The sequence below is a fragment of the Gavialis gangeticus genome, unplaced genomic scaffold (assembly GCF_001723915.1).
Source record: "Gavialis gangeticus isolate Ggan-Ray unplaced genomic scaffold, GavGan_comp1, whole genome shotgun sequence".
NCBI lineage: Eukaryota > Metazoa > Chordata > Crocodylia > Gavialidae > Gavialis > Gavialis gangeticus.
In genome coordinates this window covers 34,464,334-34,480,610 of record NW_017729004.1, presented here as the reverse complement: position 1 = coordinate 34,480,610, position 16,277 = coordinate 34,464,334, and the positions used below count along the sequence as shown (strand labels likewise).

Below are 16,277 nucleotides of genomic sequence, written 5' to 3'. Positions count from 1 at the left end.
TAGGAAGTTGGTTCCAGCTCCTAGCTGCCCTAACTGTGAAGTAGTTCTTACAGATGTCTAATCTAAATCTACTCTCTAATAATTTGTGTCCATTGTTCCTTGTCATGCCAGGGGGTGCTAGGGGAAACAGTGTCTCCCCTAAACCCTTCTGGTTCCCCCCTAGTGAGTTTATAGACAGTCACCAGATCCCCCCTCAGCCTTCTCTTGTGAAAGCTGAACAGGTTTAGGTTCTGCAGTCTTTCAGTGTAGGGTCTGCCCTGTTGTCCCCGGATCATGTGGGTGGCCCTCCTCTGGACCCTTTCAATGTTGTCCACATCCCTCCTGAAATGGGGCGCACAGAACTGGATGCAATACTCCAGCTGTGGCCTGACCAGCATTGCATAGAGGGGGAGGATCACCTCCCTGGCTCTACTTGTCGTGCATCCACAGGTGCATCTCAAGGTCCGGTTAGCCCTGCCAACCATGACCTCACTTTGTTGGCCCATGTTCATCTTGGAGTCAATAATAACTCCAAGATCCCTTTCAACACAAAAAGTGAAAGTTTTTAAACTGATTTAGCAAAGGTGATGTGGAGATGAGATAGAAAAATGTAGCTTTCTGAAAGGGGAGGAGGCAGTCATGTTGTTTACCAAGGAAGGTGCTTGAAACCAGGTTGGAGGAGCTCAGTCTGGAGTTCTCTCGAGAACTGGCAGAGGCTGTGCGTGCATGGGGCATGGTCATCATGGGTGACTTCAATTACCCAGACATCTCTTGGGAGGAACACTCAGCTAAGTCGGATAGGTTGCGTTGCTTCGTTAACTGTATCAAAGAGCTCCACCTGACTCAGGAATTGCAGAGGCCAACCAGAGGTAATGGTCTTGGTCTTGGCCAAAGGAGACGATCTGGTGAGCAACTTGAATATAAAGGATAGCCAGGGCAATAGCAACCATGAAACCATTGTGTTGTCTGTTGCAAAGCAGGCAAATCAGCTAACAGGGCTGAAGTTTTGGACTTTAAAAAAGAGAACTTCTGTAGTCTCAGTGTAATAGTAAGGGAAGCACTGCAGGACCAGGGACCAAAGGTGAAAGGAGTACATGAAGAGTGTTCATTCCTCAAGGACGCAAACCTCAAAGCACAAAAGAAGTCCATTCCCATGAGGAGGAAAGGTAGCAGAGGGGCTGGTAAGCCCTCATGGCTTAATGGGGATATCGTGGTCCTCTTGAAAAAAAAGAAGAGGCATACAAACAATGGAAGCTTGGGATAGTCCCCAAGGACAACTATACAGCAATGGCCTGCACTTGTAGGGAGCAGATTAGAAAGGCTAAGGTGCCTGAATTTAAACTAGCAACACAAACCAAGGACAATAAGAAGTCTTTCTTTAGATATGTGAGGAACAGGAGGAAAACAAATGGAAGTGTGGAGCCATTGCTTAACTCAGGACAGCTGGTTACAGACACTCAGGAAACCTGCACTCCTAAATGACTACTTTGCTTCAGTACGTCACTGGACTAAGGGGAAAATCCTACTAGATAAAATTCAGAATGGGTATGGTGGGAATGACCACCTTCCTACTATTGACATTGAGCTGGTGCATAATCAGTTAGAAAAGTTAGATGTTTATAACAGCAGGACCAGATGAACTTCATCCGAGAGTGCTGAAGGAGCTGGACAAAGTCATCGCGGGACCTTTGGCAAAACTCATGGTGTTCAGGGGAGGACCCTGAACACAGGAAGAGGGCCAGTGTTGTGCCCATCTTCAAGAAGGGGAGGAAAGAGGACCTGGGCAACAACAGGCCAATTAACCTAACTTCTATACCAGGAATAATTCATCAAGAACTCTGTATGATACGCTTGCAGAAGTAAGGTTCTGGACAACAGCCAGCATGGCTTCATTATGGGCAGGTCTTGTCTCACTAGTCTCCTTCTACGACGAGGTAACTCGCCACCTAGATAAGAGAGGAGGTCAACATTGTATACCTAGACTTCCAAAAGACCTTTGATCTGGTATTCCCATGATGTTCTCATGGGAAAATTGGAGGATTGCAGGCTTAACTGCTCAACAGTCAGGTGGGTAGGAAGCTGGCGGCAGGGTAGGACCCAGAGAGTTCTAAGGAACGGATTTGTGTTGTCCTGGTGAGAAATGGCTAGTGGTGTACCTCAGGGGTCTGTGTTTGGTCCAGTGCTTTTCAGCATCTTTATTAATGATTTGGATGTGGGGGTGAGAGCTCGCTGGCCAAGTTTGCGGACAACACCAAGTTATAGGGGAGCATGGTCGCGCTTGAAAATAGGCTGCAGATGCAGGTGGACCTAGACAGGCTGGCAAGTTGGGTGGTTCGGAACCAGATGAAGTTCAACATTGACAAGTTACAAAATGTTCCATCTAGGGATGAACAACCCACAGCATACATACAGGCTCAGTGGCACCAAACTGACGAGCACCACGACCGAAAGGGACTTAGGCGTAATAATAGACCATAGCATGAACATTAGCTGTCAGTGCGATGCTGTAGCCAGCAGGGCAAACAATACTTGTGTGGCAAACAAGCTGGGGAAGTGACTCTTTCCCTTTACTCAGCATTGGTGAAACTGTAGCTGGAGTACTGTGTCCAGTTCTGGTGCCATGCTTCAACAAGGATGCGGAAAAGCTTGAGAGAGTCCAGAGAAGGGTCACCCGTATGATCGGAGACTTGCGTGGCAAGCCATATGAGGAAAGGCTGAGGGACTTGAGTCTCTTCAGCGTAAAAAAAAGAAGGCTGAGAGAGGACTTGGTAGCAGCTCACCACTAGATCAGGGAAGTACATCAAGGGCTCAGTGAACAACTGTTCACCAGTGCACCCTTGAAGAAAACCAAGAGTAATGCCCACAAACTCCTGGAAGATTATTTCAGGCTTAACAGTAGGAAAAACTTCTTCACAGCTAGGTTGTCTGGACTGTGAAATTAACCCCAACACCAGAGGTGGTGCCAATCGCCTACCCTAGAAATCTTCAAGAGCAGGCTAGACAGTCGCCTCGCTAGGGTCACCTGACCCCAGTTCTCTTTCCTGCCTAGTGCAAGGGGCTGGACCTGATGATCTCGCAAGGTCTTGGAAAGGGTCTCAAACAATCACCTAAAAGTGTGGGAAATCATGGATTTTCTCCTTTAAAGGAGAAAAATGTGGGAAACTGCAGGTTCCCCTTGCAGGAAGACAGAGTTTGTCTGCAAGGAACTGCTTGGGGCTGGAGGAAGTGGGAGGAGGGCATGGGTAACTGGTGCCACCTTAATCAGGGGGAGCACGTGTTTCCCCCCCCCCCCCCGGGACTAGTCCCCCTGACCAGGGAGGGGGGTCCCCCCATGGCCAATCCTACCGATGGGGGGGAGTCCCCCCATGGCCTATCCTTCTGGGAGCAGCTGCAGTGATCAGCCAGTGCTTGCAGTGGGGCACCCATTGCTTAAGCAGCAAGCACGGCTGGTTCATGCACCAGCACTCTTGGGGTGTATGTGCACCGTCGCCACTGGAGGAGGGCATTTGGGCATGGGGCACCACATGTACGTGCTACGTGCACCCACCCACATGCACGTGGTAGCCAGGCAGTGTAGAGAGCAGCTCCTGCAGCTCCCTCCAAATAAGTCTATAGGGTGGGGTGGGGAACAGGGGAAGAGACATAACTCATCAGGGCAGGACAAGTGATGCACTGGGGGGCATGTGCGCCCCCAGATTTGTGTGCCCACAGTAGGCATGGGGCTGCAGTCTGGCTGGACTGTCACAGGCAGCGAATGCTTCCATGGCCCAGAGGGCAGGACCTGGTGCAGGAGGGCAGAGTGGGCCAGCAAGACTGCATAAGTAGTAGTGAATGGGAGTGGTAGGGGAGGGGTGTGGGAAACATGCTGCCCTCACCTTCTCCTGCTGCCACCACTCCCCTCAGGCTGTGGCTCTACTCTGGAGGGGACGTGGAGTGGCAGGTAGCATGGGCAGCCTGAGGGGAGCAGCGGCAGTCAGGCCATGGCAGTCAGGTAGTCACAGCCCGGTGTGCAAGTGGCTGGCAGCAGGAGGAGGTGAGGACAGCATGGGCTCTCCCCTCTCCAGTCCATTGCTCCTCATGCTGCTGCTGGCATGGCTGGCATGGGGGTCCCAATGGCAGTGGCGTCAGCAGCCGTGACTCTTGACACCCCATTTTGAATCCCGTCTGCTGGGCCACGGAGGTGGCTCCTGCCCACGCTGGTCTGGCAAGGCTGCAGCCCCATGCCCAGGGTGCAGCAGGAGGGTGGGGTGCCCACAATCCCACCCTTTCCCCACACACTGGGGGCCAGTGAGTCAAGAATGATAGGCACCAACAGGGCTTACAGGGTGGGGTGCTGTGAGTTGGAACTGAGGAGCACCAGGAGGGCCAGGGTGCTGCAAGTTGCAAGTAAAGGGCACTGGCAGGGCCAGGGGGCTGCGAGTTAGGAGTGAGGGGCATAGTAATATGCATTGTGAAAACTGCACAATGATGAATGTCACTTGGGAGTAATAGAGAGCCACTTATTGTTCTTACTGTTAATGTTTTCCTGTTGATGCTGATTTCTTCGGTCTAAATTTTAAAGACTGTTGAACTGCTTTAACTTGTAGTGTTTAATAAGTATTTTGGGGACAAAATACTTGTGCATTTTCTACATAAACTATTTACTGGGTCAGGACTGGCCATCCAATGTTTACAAATGGGTACTGATATAAAAAAGGTTAAGAATCACTGGTGTAGAGAGCCCACGTGAGAAATATTCTTGTGACCTCTGGATCTACACAATCAGTGCTGGAATGGAAATTACTGAAATTCATTTATTTCTTCGTTATTGCTTGTATTCATTTTGGGATGAATTATACTGGCAAGAAGAAGGATGTCAACGCACGTTGTCAGTTTTGGGGTAACTTGGGCTATTGCTGCTGACTTTGCATGCAGGTATTTGCTTTAGCAGTAAATGATTCATGTTACTACTTTGTTGTAGATGTCCCCTGGAAGCAGGATTGCACAGCAGTAGCAAAGTGACCATACATGAATGTGATGAGGGCTCGGAGCCATTGGGATTCTGGGATGCATTAGGAAGAAGAGATCGAAAAGCTTATGATTGCATGCTGCAAGGTAGAGCTACATTCCAATGCTCTTCACCTTAATCTTAAAATGTTGTGGGACTACTGAGTCACATAAACACCTGCCTTAATATCACTGCTCATGTAAACCAACTGTAGATGGACTAGTGTTTTTTTGTTCCTTCTCTCTCCCCATCCTGCATCCATTCCCTAACATATTATTATTATTATTATTATTATTATTATTATTATTATTATTATTATTATTATTATTATGTGCATGCACATGAGTACACCCAACTCCAGTTGACACTACTTTACAACCATGTAGGGACCAGATTGGTTTTTTAAGTGTTCTTATTTAAACTCTGCCAAAACTGCCAATGAAGGGAGAAATGAGATAGAAACAGATTTAAAATATTACAATCTAAGGTAGATAGAAGAATTCACTTCACATAAGTTGCAGAATCCCTGCTCACAAATGAGCCAGGATTGATTCAAACTCATGGTCTAAAACTAACGGTGGTGGCTGCTGTCCTGACACGCCCAGTCTCCCTTCCTGAGTTTTGGAAAGCCATTGAGATGCACTAACTTTAAAAATTGTCTTTATAGAAAACTGTAATAATGAGGCAGTAACCATAAAAGTTGTTTCATATACTAGAAATTCTTTCTTTATTTATTTTAAAAGATCCTGGGAAATTTAACTTCACCCCCCGCCTATTCAGCCTTAGTAGCTCATCAGGAGAATTCTCAGCCTCAGAATACATATATCCTGCCAGAGATCCCACTGTTGTCAATTCTATGCCATTCCTGCAGGAAGACCTCTATACTGCCCCACAGCCAGGTACAGTCACTGAATATTACTGTAAATTCCTCTGTGATCCTAAATGTGAAATCCCAGAGTAAGTGTAGTCGGGGTTCATTAATGTGCAGTTAAATCTGTAACCTTCCAAAATGCATATATCCTTAAAATATTGCTATTCCAACTTGTAATTAGAGAAGCCTCCTGACAAGGAGGTGCTTGCCAAAGTGACACTTAAAATACTTATGAGTAGGTAGGAGGGAGTGTTTTGCACTGGTATGTGATAAACATGGCTCTGTGTTGATTTAATTTGCAGCAGGAAAGATTGTGTATGGAAAACCAGAAGAGGCCCAGCATTAAGAAACAAAAGCAAAACTATTTTAGAGACTTGGGATTCAGCTTCTTGCTGCTTTGCAGAAATCCTTGTGGTTGAATAACAAATGGCATTGATGAGCTTCAAAGCAATTCTCATCCTGCCAACCAAAGCCATGGGTGGTTGAGGTTTATCTGAATCAGAGTTGTAAATACTTTCTGAAGAAACAAGGTTAATGCTAAGAATGAATGTCTGGTATTTTTTGTTCTTGTTTGGCTATATAGCACTTTTCCTTGTTGACAATCATCACGAAGTGTATCTCTGGCAAGGTTGGTGGCCTGTTGAAAACAAAATTGCTGGATCAGCTCGAATCCGATGGGCTTCAGACCGGAAATGTGCCATGGAAACAGTACTTCAATACTGCAAAGGTAACAAAGATCCATTTGAACTAGTGCCAGCTCCATTTACCTTGAAGTTTCTGTGGCACTTTTGAATACAGTATATAAGGCCCAGATCTACAATGTTGTTTCGGCACATATTTATGTCCCTGGTGAAATAAATTGGCCTGATGAGCTTCAGTGTGTTTGTAAGTTCTCCTCCACAATCATTCCATTGTGACATCTGAGAGGATAAATATGTTTCATCTGAGGAAAATAAAGTTTACAATGTATCTATCACTGGCATCAGTGTTAGTGGCATTGGTCAGGTTCTCCAGTGGAAATTTAGGAAGGAGATAGGTGTGGAGGAAACAGTACCCCCACTGGACTCCATAGATGTGAGCTGTAGCAACCTGGCCCCTAGGGATGGCCACGACACCACCTGGTGTTTACATGACTCCTGCCCCACTTCAGGTCCTTGAAGCCATTTTTACTTTTCCTGCCATGCCTTAGTGTTTCTTATGGTGTATAGGGAGGGCTTCCCTCAGGGACCCAAAGTGAGCTTTGGTTTCTCAGCCGGCTGGTCTTCCCCATGCCCAGCTAGCCCCCGCCTCTCAGGGCACTTAACTGTGATCCTCTTGGTCCTAGCAGTGCCTTTGGGGCACCAGTTGCTTATGGGATGTATTCATTGTCTCCGTCATCCCCTGTAGCCACGCCCATGCCTCACAGATGTTACTCCTGATCCTATACAGGCTTCAACCCTCTTGGCTTTGGCCCTTGGGTTGCTCTAGCTGTGGGCTTCTAAGCCTAAGCCCGTTTCCTCTGGCATAGCGTCTTAGTCTCACTCTCTTGGTGTACAGACTGCAGCCCTTAGCTCTAGCCTTCTCCCTCCCCACTCTAGCCTGTCCCATCTCTCACTCAGGCTCTCTCACCACTTTGCAGGGTTTGAAACCCCAGTTGCCCCAGGCACCCTGGTACATAGCCTCCAATCCTCCCCTACAACCACAGTCTGGTCCTCTGGTATCAAACTTAAAATGCAACACAAACACAAGCAACTGCTTCCAAACTAAGTCAGTCTCCCCCACTCGCTCTGCATCACCCTGTAAGCCATACTTCCCTTTGAGCTCTCTCCTCCTAGCTGTCTTGGGTGGGTTGGATGCAGTCTGTCAGTTGTAGCCCCCATCTCCCATGAGCTCCTCTCCCTGAGCTTGCAAGGCCAGACTGCCTGCCTTGCTTCAGGCACTGGGCTTATGTCCTGAAGGCACTGTCCCTGCTGGTCAGGTGACTCCCTAGTTGTACACAGGGGTTTTGTCTTTTGCCTAATGACCAGCCTGCGCTTCCCTGCTGCAGCTTAACACAGCTGCTTGCAGCCTTTACTCTCAGGCAGCCTGGAAATCTGCCCCACACAGCAAGCTTATTGCAGTGCAGCCAGACTTTGCTCAGCTGCCTACCTATGCAGCAAGGTTGGCCTGCGGCACTTACCCAATTGGTCATGTAATGGAACCAGGGGCTTCTGTTACTTTAGGGGAAAAGAAAGTACTAATTACTCATCACCACTCTAGGGGTCCTGTAAGAGAGGAATAATTACTGTCATAATGATGCTGTCCAATCCACTTCTCCTTCTTTTCACTTAGTAGGAAACTTCTTGTACACTTCATTTCTCCTTCTACACATCATTAATGTGGCAGAGCCGCACAACTGCTTTATTGTTGATGCTTGCCAGGTCCTCATCCTGGGTGTGTGAGTGTGCTGCACACATGAAGAGGTAGCCAGCAGGCTGTGGTGCATCACCACACTCATGTACTGAACTGTCCTTTAAGCCAGTCTTATAGAGTGTGGCATTAAAGTGTCCAGCTCCAGAGAGTCCTGTTTAATTTACTCCATAAGTTATTGGGGAGCTCGTACCCAGGTGGATAGGGTGATGGGTTGCTTATGAAGCAGCCTATCTAGTAGGAAACTGAAATCTGTGGAAATTTCTAAGATAGAAGCATTGAGATGTGACCTTTGCTATACAAAGGTTGTATTGCTGCTGGTTTTTTAATTCTGATGATGCAGCATCTGGGAATTCTTGTGATGTAGCTTCTCAGTGTCTATGATTAAGTGAGCTTGTCAGGTGCTTGTTTTGTCCTGTGGTTCAGATTATGCATCTCAAAAGGATCTCACTGAATGCAGTTGTTCTGCTGGCCATGATTTTTCAGCAGAAAGTTCTCTGCTCCCTTTACTGGAGTAATACACTTTCAAGGAGGCCTTAATGTGTATATGGATGAATGGATTTGGAGCAAGTTTCTACCATCAAAAAGCTAATATTCAAAGCATGCATACTGCATGCCAAAGTTCATCCGAGTACCACAGTGATGTCAATCCAATGGCAGAGAGTATTATTTGATTATGGTGTCTGAGCAGCTGTTTTCATTGTGGTTTGGTGGTTCCTCTGTCAGACACATGGAAGACTTTTCACAGAGTTTAAGCTTTTGTGAGCTAACAGGCTCTGGTATCTTGTTAATTTAATGAGACAGAACAGTTAACTGCATATTTAGTATTTTGTGATATTTATCCTAAATGTGTAAAACAAAGCAACAATGATTCAGTTCCATAATTCAGAATATTGCAGTATTTTCTTATGACTCCTTTTTGGCTTACAGTAAGTGTACAAATTTACTGTATAGTATGAAGAAAGTTGGTTTGTAGCTTTGAGTAATAACTTCACTATCCCTCCCAGTACTTCATTGTGCATAAATCTTATTTAACCCTTCAGATTTTCTTGAAAGCATTTGAAGCTTTATCTGCTAAATCAGCAGACTGTTTTAGAGTGCTGAGTTCCAGACAGCTAGCATGGGTGAGAATCTTCTGTTCCTTGTATGGAAGGAGCAAGCTTGTTTGTGTGGGGGGGGAAAAATTAATGTTGAACTTTAATTAAAATGGCAAAAATATTTTCTCAACTCAAATATGCCAGATAGCTAAACCTGTAAAGTATTTGATGAAAGCATCTCATATATGCATATGTATATATAAAATCACTTTGGCATTTAACTGAATTAAGAATAGAGTAATCTGTCTAGTCTAGGCTGACAAATTTTGCATGCCTGTCTTTTCATGTGGCAAATTCGAGCAGATTCCACAGCGAACGTGTTTGGAATGGTGGAGGCTTAAAAAAAAACATTCAGATGAGAAATCTCCTGTCAAAGTTGTATAATTTAAAGGTTCATGTGCTAATTTGTTCACTGGGACTACCCGATTAAAGCTCCTTGGAGAAGTCTGAGTTTCATGCTACTGAACAATTTCTCACTTCTTTGCAACCAAATGTTTGACCTCAAGCAAAACACTTTTCTTACATTTTGCAAACTTACTGAAACAGTGATAGCCAACTCCAGCATAAGAACATAATAATTGTCATTTACTGGGTCAGGCCGTAGGTATCCTGTATCAGTGACAGAGTAAGTGCTAAAAGGGAGAATGAACTGGGTATGACCAATGTTGGGACCCCTTGGATTTCATCAGTCCCTTTCTTTGTGTGTTTAAAGTGTAGGTATCGGGTGGGATAGCTGACTAATAGCTCGTCTGCCACAAGTGCATTCCCAGAAGGTTCTCTTATCACTAGGAAGCTGCTGGATGAGATAGCAAAGTGGATGTGGGTTGATGACCTACGGGTCTGCTTTTTCTGCACCTGTTTGAGAGGGATAAGGGTGAGAGGGAGCTAGTGGAGCGGTGCTGCTCAGTTTAGGAACATTCAAGAGAGCTGACCATCTAAGAATGCTCTTGTGTCCCTGATGGCTGTGAATTCAGCTGATCAGGATTTTTTTCCCCCATCTATACATGGTATAATGACTTGCAGCTGTGTCCCTCCCTGCCAGAAGTGAATGCTACCAAGTTCTCCCTGGTGCTTGGTGGTAGTACTAGTAGTATTCAGCAGCCACAACAGGTACAAATTGTAGTGTTCCAGTTGGCCAAAGGGGAAAATGCCATGAGTGGTCCATAAATTATTTTGACTTCCCATTTGGTTCCAGGTGTTCATATACTCTCTCTCTTAATGGCTGTGTCCAGACACGCATGGATGTTTGGCTCCCCAGGGACAACCAGTGGTGGTGCATGGCCACCCTGGGTGGGGTAGGGGAGGCAGGTACCAGCGCTGAGCACCAGCAACCTTCCTAAGGTTCTGGGGGCCTCCTGGGGATGCAGCCACATCAGTCCTGCCAGGTGGAGCCTGGCTGGCAGCAGAGTACAGATATCTAGGAGTCAAAAAGGCCTCCTCACTGCTCCCTTGCAGCATGGAGAACAATGGAACATGCAGCATGTCATGCTGCAGACATGTCTGCTGTATCACGTACTGCACAGCTTCAGTCCAGCTCAATGTGCTGTGCATGAATAAACTCCAGAGCATATTGCTCCAGAGTTTGCTTGTGGGTGCACGATTTGAACACGTATCCAGGAGCAATAAACTCTAGAGCAGTAAGCTCTGGAGTTTATTCATACGCAGCACATTGAGCCAGGCTAGAGCAGCCCCAGCTGGTAGGGGACCCAGGGAGTCAGCCTGCCAGCCCAGGGCTGCTACCCCCAGCTCAAAGTACTGTGGAGGGGCTGACTAGGTCACAACAGTACTTTAGCACAGGGTGAGCTGGCAGGCAGCCTCCGCACTGAATCACCCTCGTGTCCTAACCAGCCAGGGCAGCATCTACACATGCGCTGCTGCAAAGGTTTTACTCTGTAGCAGGATAGTACTTGTATTTACAAATACTATCCTACTGCCAAGTAAATTAGTTTATGCCAGCCTAATAGAGGTACATATGTAGACACCGAGATGTTTACTGCACAGTAAACGTCTTCTGAAGACACTCCCATAAGGTGGTGGCTTAGGTATAGGATACAGTAGACTCATGTTTCGAGGTTTGTCAGTTTTGGTTTTTTGCATGTATCCATATCCCCAGAAAGACTCATTTTAGATATTGAAATATTAGACATTTTAAAATTGCCTTAATTTACAAAAGAAACTGTGATTAATTAAATCTTATATAATATCACAAGCTCACTTGTGACTTAGCTAAACTTTTTTTTTTTTTAATCAGGTAGCATAGAATGTAAAGCTGCAAGATGATTCATATTCTAATCTGTGTTCTTATATATTGAACATTACAGGGAAAAATGTTAAGAAGCCTCCCAAATCCTACCTAATTCATGCTGGTCTGGAACCCTTGACATTCACCAATATGTTCCCAAGCTGGGAACACAGGGAAGACATTGCAGAGATCACGGAAATGGTAAGCAAGCCTTTCACCGCAATTGTCAGGGTCACGCATTCCTACAGCAGCGGTACTGTATTTTGACGTCAGTAATGCCCAGTGTGTTGTGCTGTGAAGTTCCAAACTTCAACAGGTTAATCTGAATAGCACAGTTCAGGGATCTGGAAAAAGGAGCATCACTGACACAGTTGGATTTTGATATGGCCATTGTTCATTTTTGCATGTAAGGAGTTTCTTTCAGTTTCACTAAAAGGAAGTAATACATGTGTGTTGCTTTTTGAAGAATAACAAATTAGGTTTGGGGGTTTTTAACCTCAAATCCTAACTTAAAAACAAAATTGGGCTGCTGTATGTATGAGCTAAGCAGATTTTTTATCAAAATCCACAGTTGTCTCCCAGAAAACCACATTTCACCTTTCTACCAAAAGACTTGGATTATTGTCTGCTCTCCTTTTAAAAAGTACCCTTGGAACATTTCTAATTGGGACATTTCAGGGGGGCTGTGAAACTTGAGAGAAGTAGGCAGCCTCATAGATGATTTACATCATTATCTCTACACTACTGTCATAGCAAGGGTACAATGGTATAGAGCACAAGGTGGTCCAGGCAGATCCCTGTATCCACTTCCCATCTGGGAAATGGAGTTAATACCTTGATTCTGTGTGACTGCTTTATGAGCCTCTCAGTCAAAGAGTGAAATAAGCTGATAGTTTAAATTGCTAGTGTGAGTCTTCTGTAGTCTTCTGACTAATCTAGTATAGTCTTCAGAAGTTAATGTTTGAAATGGACATTTTTAAGAGCATAAGGAGCCCTTCTTTTTTAAAAAACAAATAGTTTATAATAGCCAAATGTTTCTGGAAAAGAAATTTAGTCCCCAGTGTGCTTAGTTTTTTTTTCCCAAATCCCAGGGCTAGGTAACCATCCCCAGGCCAGTATGGTTTTGATACCATTTGTTGAGTTGACTTTATGTGAAATCAGTAGGGAATGGTTTCAGTAAAATGCTTCTGACTCTTTGTATTTGCTTCCCCTTCAGGATGCTGAAGTTTCTAATCAGATAATCCTTGTAGAAGATGTGTTAGCCAAGCTGTGTAAAACTGTGTATCCTCTAGCAGATCTTCTAGCAAGGCCTCTGCCTGAAGGAGTTGACCCACTGAAGCTTGAAATTTACCTTTCAGATGTAGATTTTGAGGTTAGTGGGGGGAAACAACTGCGTGTGTTGGGAGGGGAGGGGAGGGGAGTGTTTTTAAGTTTGCACACATGCATCTCGCATCACTTCTACATTCTTGTGATTATTCTTGAATGCCTTTCCTAACACTGGTATGTCTCTGTTCTGTTTTGTTTTATTAAACTTAGGTCGCGTTAGAAATGACAAGAGAGGAGTACAATGCATTGCCCTCATGGAAGCAGGTGAACCTTAAGAAGTCAAAAGGACTTTTCTGAATTGTGTTCTCATTTAAAAATAGTGCTGGAGGGATCTCTGTTGTCACACTCAATACCTTTGGACCAGCAAAACAAACTCCTCTGGTTTAGTATTCAAGAATCAATATAGCTATGATCTGAAGTACTCTAGATCCTACCCAAGCTGTATGTAAATGTGTGAGAACATTATTGTTTCACCTCCAAGGGTAATGCGTTTAAATTTTGCTCTCCTATGCACTTAAACAGTAGTTTCTCAAGCAACTGCTGCACCTGTCCGTTGGCTATATATACAGACTTCCCATTTTGTTTTTGAAGAGGTTCTCTTTGTAAAGTGGTATTTTGTTAGTTTGTGGATTAAAAAGAATTTATATTTATATAAACACATAAAACATGTATTTAACAATGCAATATGTATTCACTTTCAAGACTTCCATGTCAAAAAAACCCAAGTAGCTGGGTGGCAGTTGCTTTTCTGAATTAGCTCTGCCACCAACCTGTATCTCTTATGCATTCTGAAAAGTTTCTCTTTGCAATAGATAATGAATTGTTCTCAGTGCTGCTTCAGGTGCTAAATTGAACAAAGCATTTGTATTTATGGCATGGGTTTCTTGAGAAACTGTGCGACTCGAACTTTATACTTTAATATCCAAAAATGTATAGTGCCTTGTTTTTTGTGTACAGTTTATATACAAAAAGATTGGTCTGCATTTTGAAGATGGCTTAGAATGGTCTCCTATGTTACTTTTATAACGATAGAATAAAAACATCTCAGTTTCTAATGCTTGTTGTAAACCGTAAACACGTCTTTTGTGATATAAGAACTTAAAGTGAAAGCTTCCAAATAAACTCTTAGCAATGCTCTGACTAGTCATTATTTACACCTATACTCTCTACTAATTTAATTAAAAATGTTCCATAATACTCGTAATATAGTATTTACATCTGAAATATTTGAAACATTGACAAGATCGGTATGGTATAATGAGACAGGAGTGGCAGACAGTGCAGTAAAACTTAAATTTATTATGCAAAAGTAATGCTACCTCTTGAAACAACTGTACAAGTGTTTTGTTTTCAATTGCCCCTTTTTATACTTGATGTAACATGTTTAGCCAATTTCAAACTTACCAAGAATGTGTGATTGTAAGTAAAGCTCTTGAAAAGTAATCAACATGGTATTGCATTTGTGTTTCCATTCTCTCAGAAAATAGTGAAAATGAAAATATAGCCATTTATTACTTTGGCAGTTGGGGAATTGTCTGTTTTAAACAGCTTAAGAGCATCATTGCTTGAAGTTTTGTCATTTTCAGGTATTGGCTATTTCTGAACTTGATTTTGTGAAAGGATCGTTACTTTTGCAATATCATCATGACTTCTAAGTGCCCAGTCCTGCAAGTACAAGAAACTTGTCTAGATTTCTATAGCTGCTTAAAATCTCCTGTTTGCCAAGGTAAAATGCCTTTGTTAGCCATTATTACCAAGTGACTTTATACTTCTGAGGGTTGCTGTTCTTGATGAAGGCCACTGGGAAGTAAAGTAGAATTTTAATTGTAGGACAATATATTTAGCTTCTTGCATATAATGCACACCTTTTGCTCAAAAATCACCCCCACACTGAAACTGGAGTGCATGTATTAAGCAGGGAAGCTGATTTTCTGACCAGGAGAGAAGCCACCCTGCTTTGATTTTTTTGGTCACTGGGCATCAACTGCTGCATTACTGTTCAGGCAGCTGAAGGAGTTAGTTGACTTAATGGCTCATTCTTCTCCTTTCCAGAGGTGCTTAACTGTCATCTCTCCTTCTTAATGGTCTTCTTTAACGTTCAGCTAATCAAGCTAATCTTTCATAGAGCATTTTTGCTGTCTGCTAGCCCCTTCTGGTTTCTGTCCTCCTGATTCATAGCTTTAGAGACTCCTTTAGCTCTTTTTTTCAAAATCATAGCCACTTGTTGTTGCTGAAGACTGGTCTCCACTAGAGTTAAATATTTAGTTAAGCAGTAAAGGCAGAGTGATTTGGCTGAAGAGTAGGCTCTATTCCTTCTCTCTGCAGCCATAACTCTGGAAACATCTTTTTTTTCTTCATCCTGCATTTAAAAAACAAAGTGTGTATGTTTTATGGGAAAAAATATAGTGCTTCAAATTCTGGTCTAAGAGAAACTTAGAATTAATGTTTTGTGACCCTTACTCGTGGATTCACTTTCAGCCTAGGCTGTAGAGGTAGTAAGTGCCTGTACTTAAATTTGGTCTCTGCAACATAACACAAATTCTCATAGTACAGTTGATTGTTTTTGCCATAGGTTGGAAAAGCATCATTATTTAAAACACAATTGGTGCTGTTCCTGACACATGCAAACCTGCTTCTAGGACTTTAAAACTGCTTGCCCAATTCACATTTTTTGGATTATAAAGATCAGTGGAAGACGATGCAAAATTCACTGTTACCAGCCCTTGATTCTCTCTCGATTTACTGTTATCTTATAGCCTTACATTCCTGGAGTAACGTATTATGAAAATATCAACTTTGACATGAAAAATTAGGGTCTTGCACTTGCAGTTGCATAGAGACGCTAGAAAATGAAACTTGGTAGTTTTCTAAAATCAGAAGGCAGATAACGGGCCTGAAGTGTGTTTGTTTAAATTCTTTGTGTTTTGAGCAAAACCCATGTCTGTGGTAGACAATACTGAGCAAGTGTTCATAACAGTCTGCAACAGAATTGGGGCACACTTCAGTATTCCTTAAAATTCACTGCCCGTTGCCCCCTTCTCTTGAAGGGGAAAGACTTGCAAAGAATAAAGGAGCGGGGAGAGGAAGACTTTCTTTAAACCTTTCAGATGTGCTTGCTCCCTGCATAGGAAGTAAAGCTCAAACTGGTTTTCTTAAAACAAACTCATACCTAAATATGAGTCTCATACCTAAGAACATACCTAAATCTTTGAAGGTAGAAGGCACTCAATGTAGAAAAACCCAGAGCCTGACGCTGTGGACTTGAGGCAGGAGTGTGGCTGGAAGTGATCGCAACCACTATAACGTAACTTCAGCCATTCTGGAATAGCATTTTCGCAGTTTCACAAACTATCAACTTCCCTCTTTCAAACATATGATCCATAGTCA

At 43.8% G+C, this 16,277-nt stretch overlaps 1 protein-coding gene across 11 annotated transcripts in view; it reads left to right on the top strand.

The window, feature by feature from the left end:
- The window catches only part of SVIL (supervillin), a 235,462-nt gene extending 221,093 nt beyond the window's left edge, over nt 1-14,369 (top strand). For all 11 annotated transcript variants that reach the window (XM_019508211.1, XM_019508220.1, XM_019508210.1 and 8 more), the window contains 6 exons: nt 4,940-5,073; nt 5,710-5,865; nt 6,421-6,564; nt 11,644-11,765; nt 12,781-12,936; nt 13,101-14,369. In XM_019508211.1, coding sequence (XP_019363756.1) covers nt 4,940-5,073; nt 5,710-5,865; nt 6,421-6,564; nt 11,644-11,765; nt 12,781-12,936; nt 13,101-13,187 — 799 coding nt within the window. In that variant the 3' untranslated portion in view covers nt 13,188-14,369. The remainder of the gene's footprint in view (nt 1-4,939; nt 5,074-5,709; nt 5,866-6,420; nt 6,565-11,643; nt 11,766-12,780; nt 12,937-13,100) is intronic.
- The last annotated feature ends 1,908 nt before the right edge of the window (nt 14,370-16,277 follow it).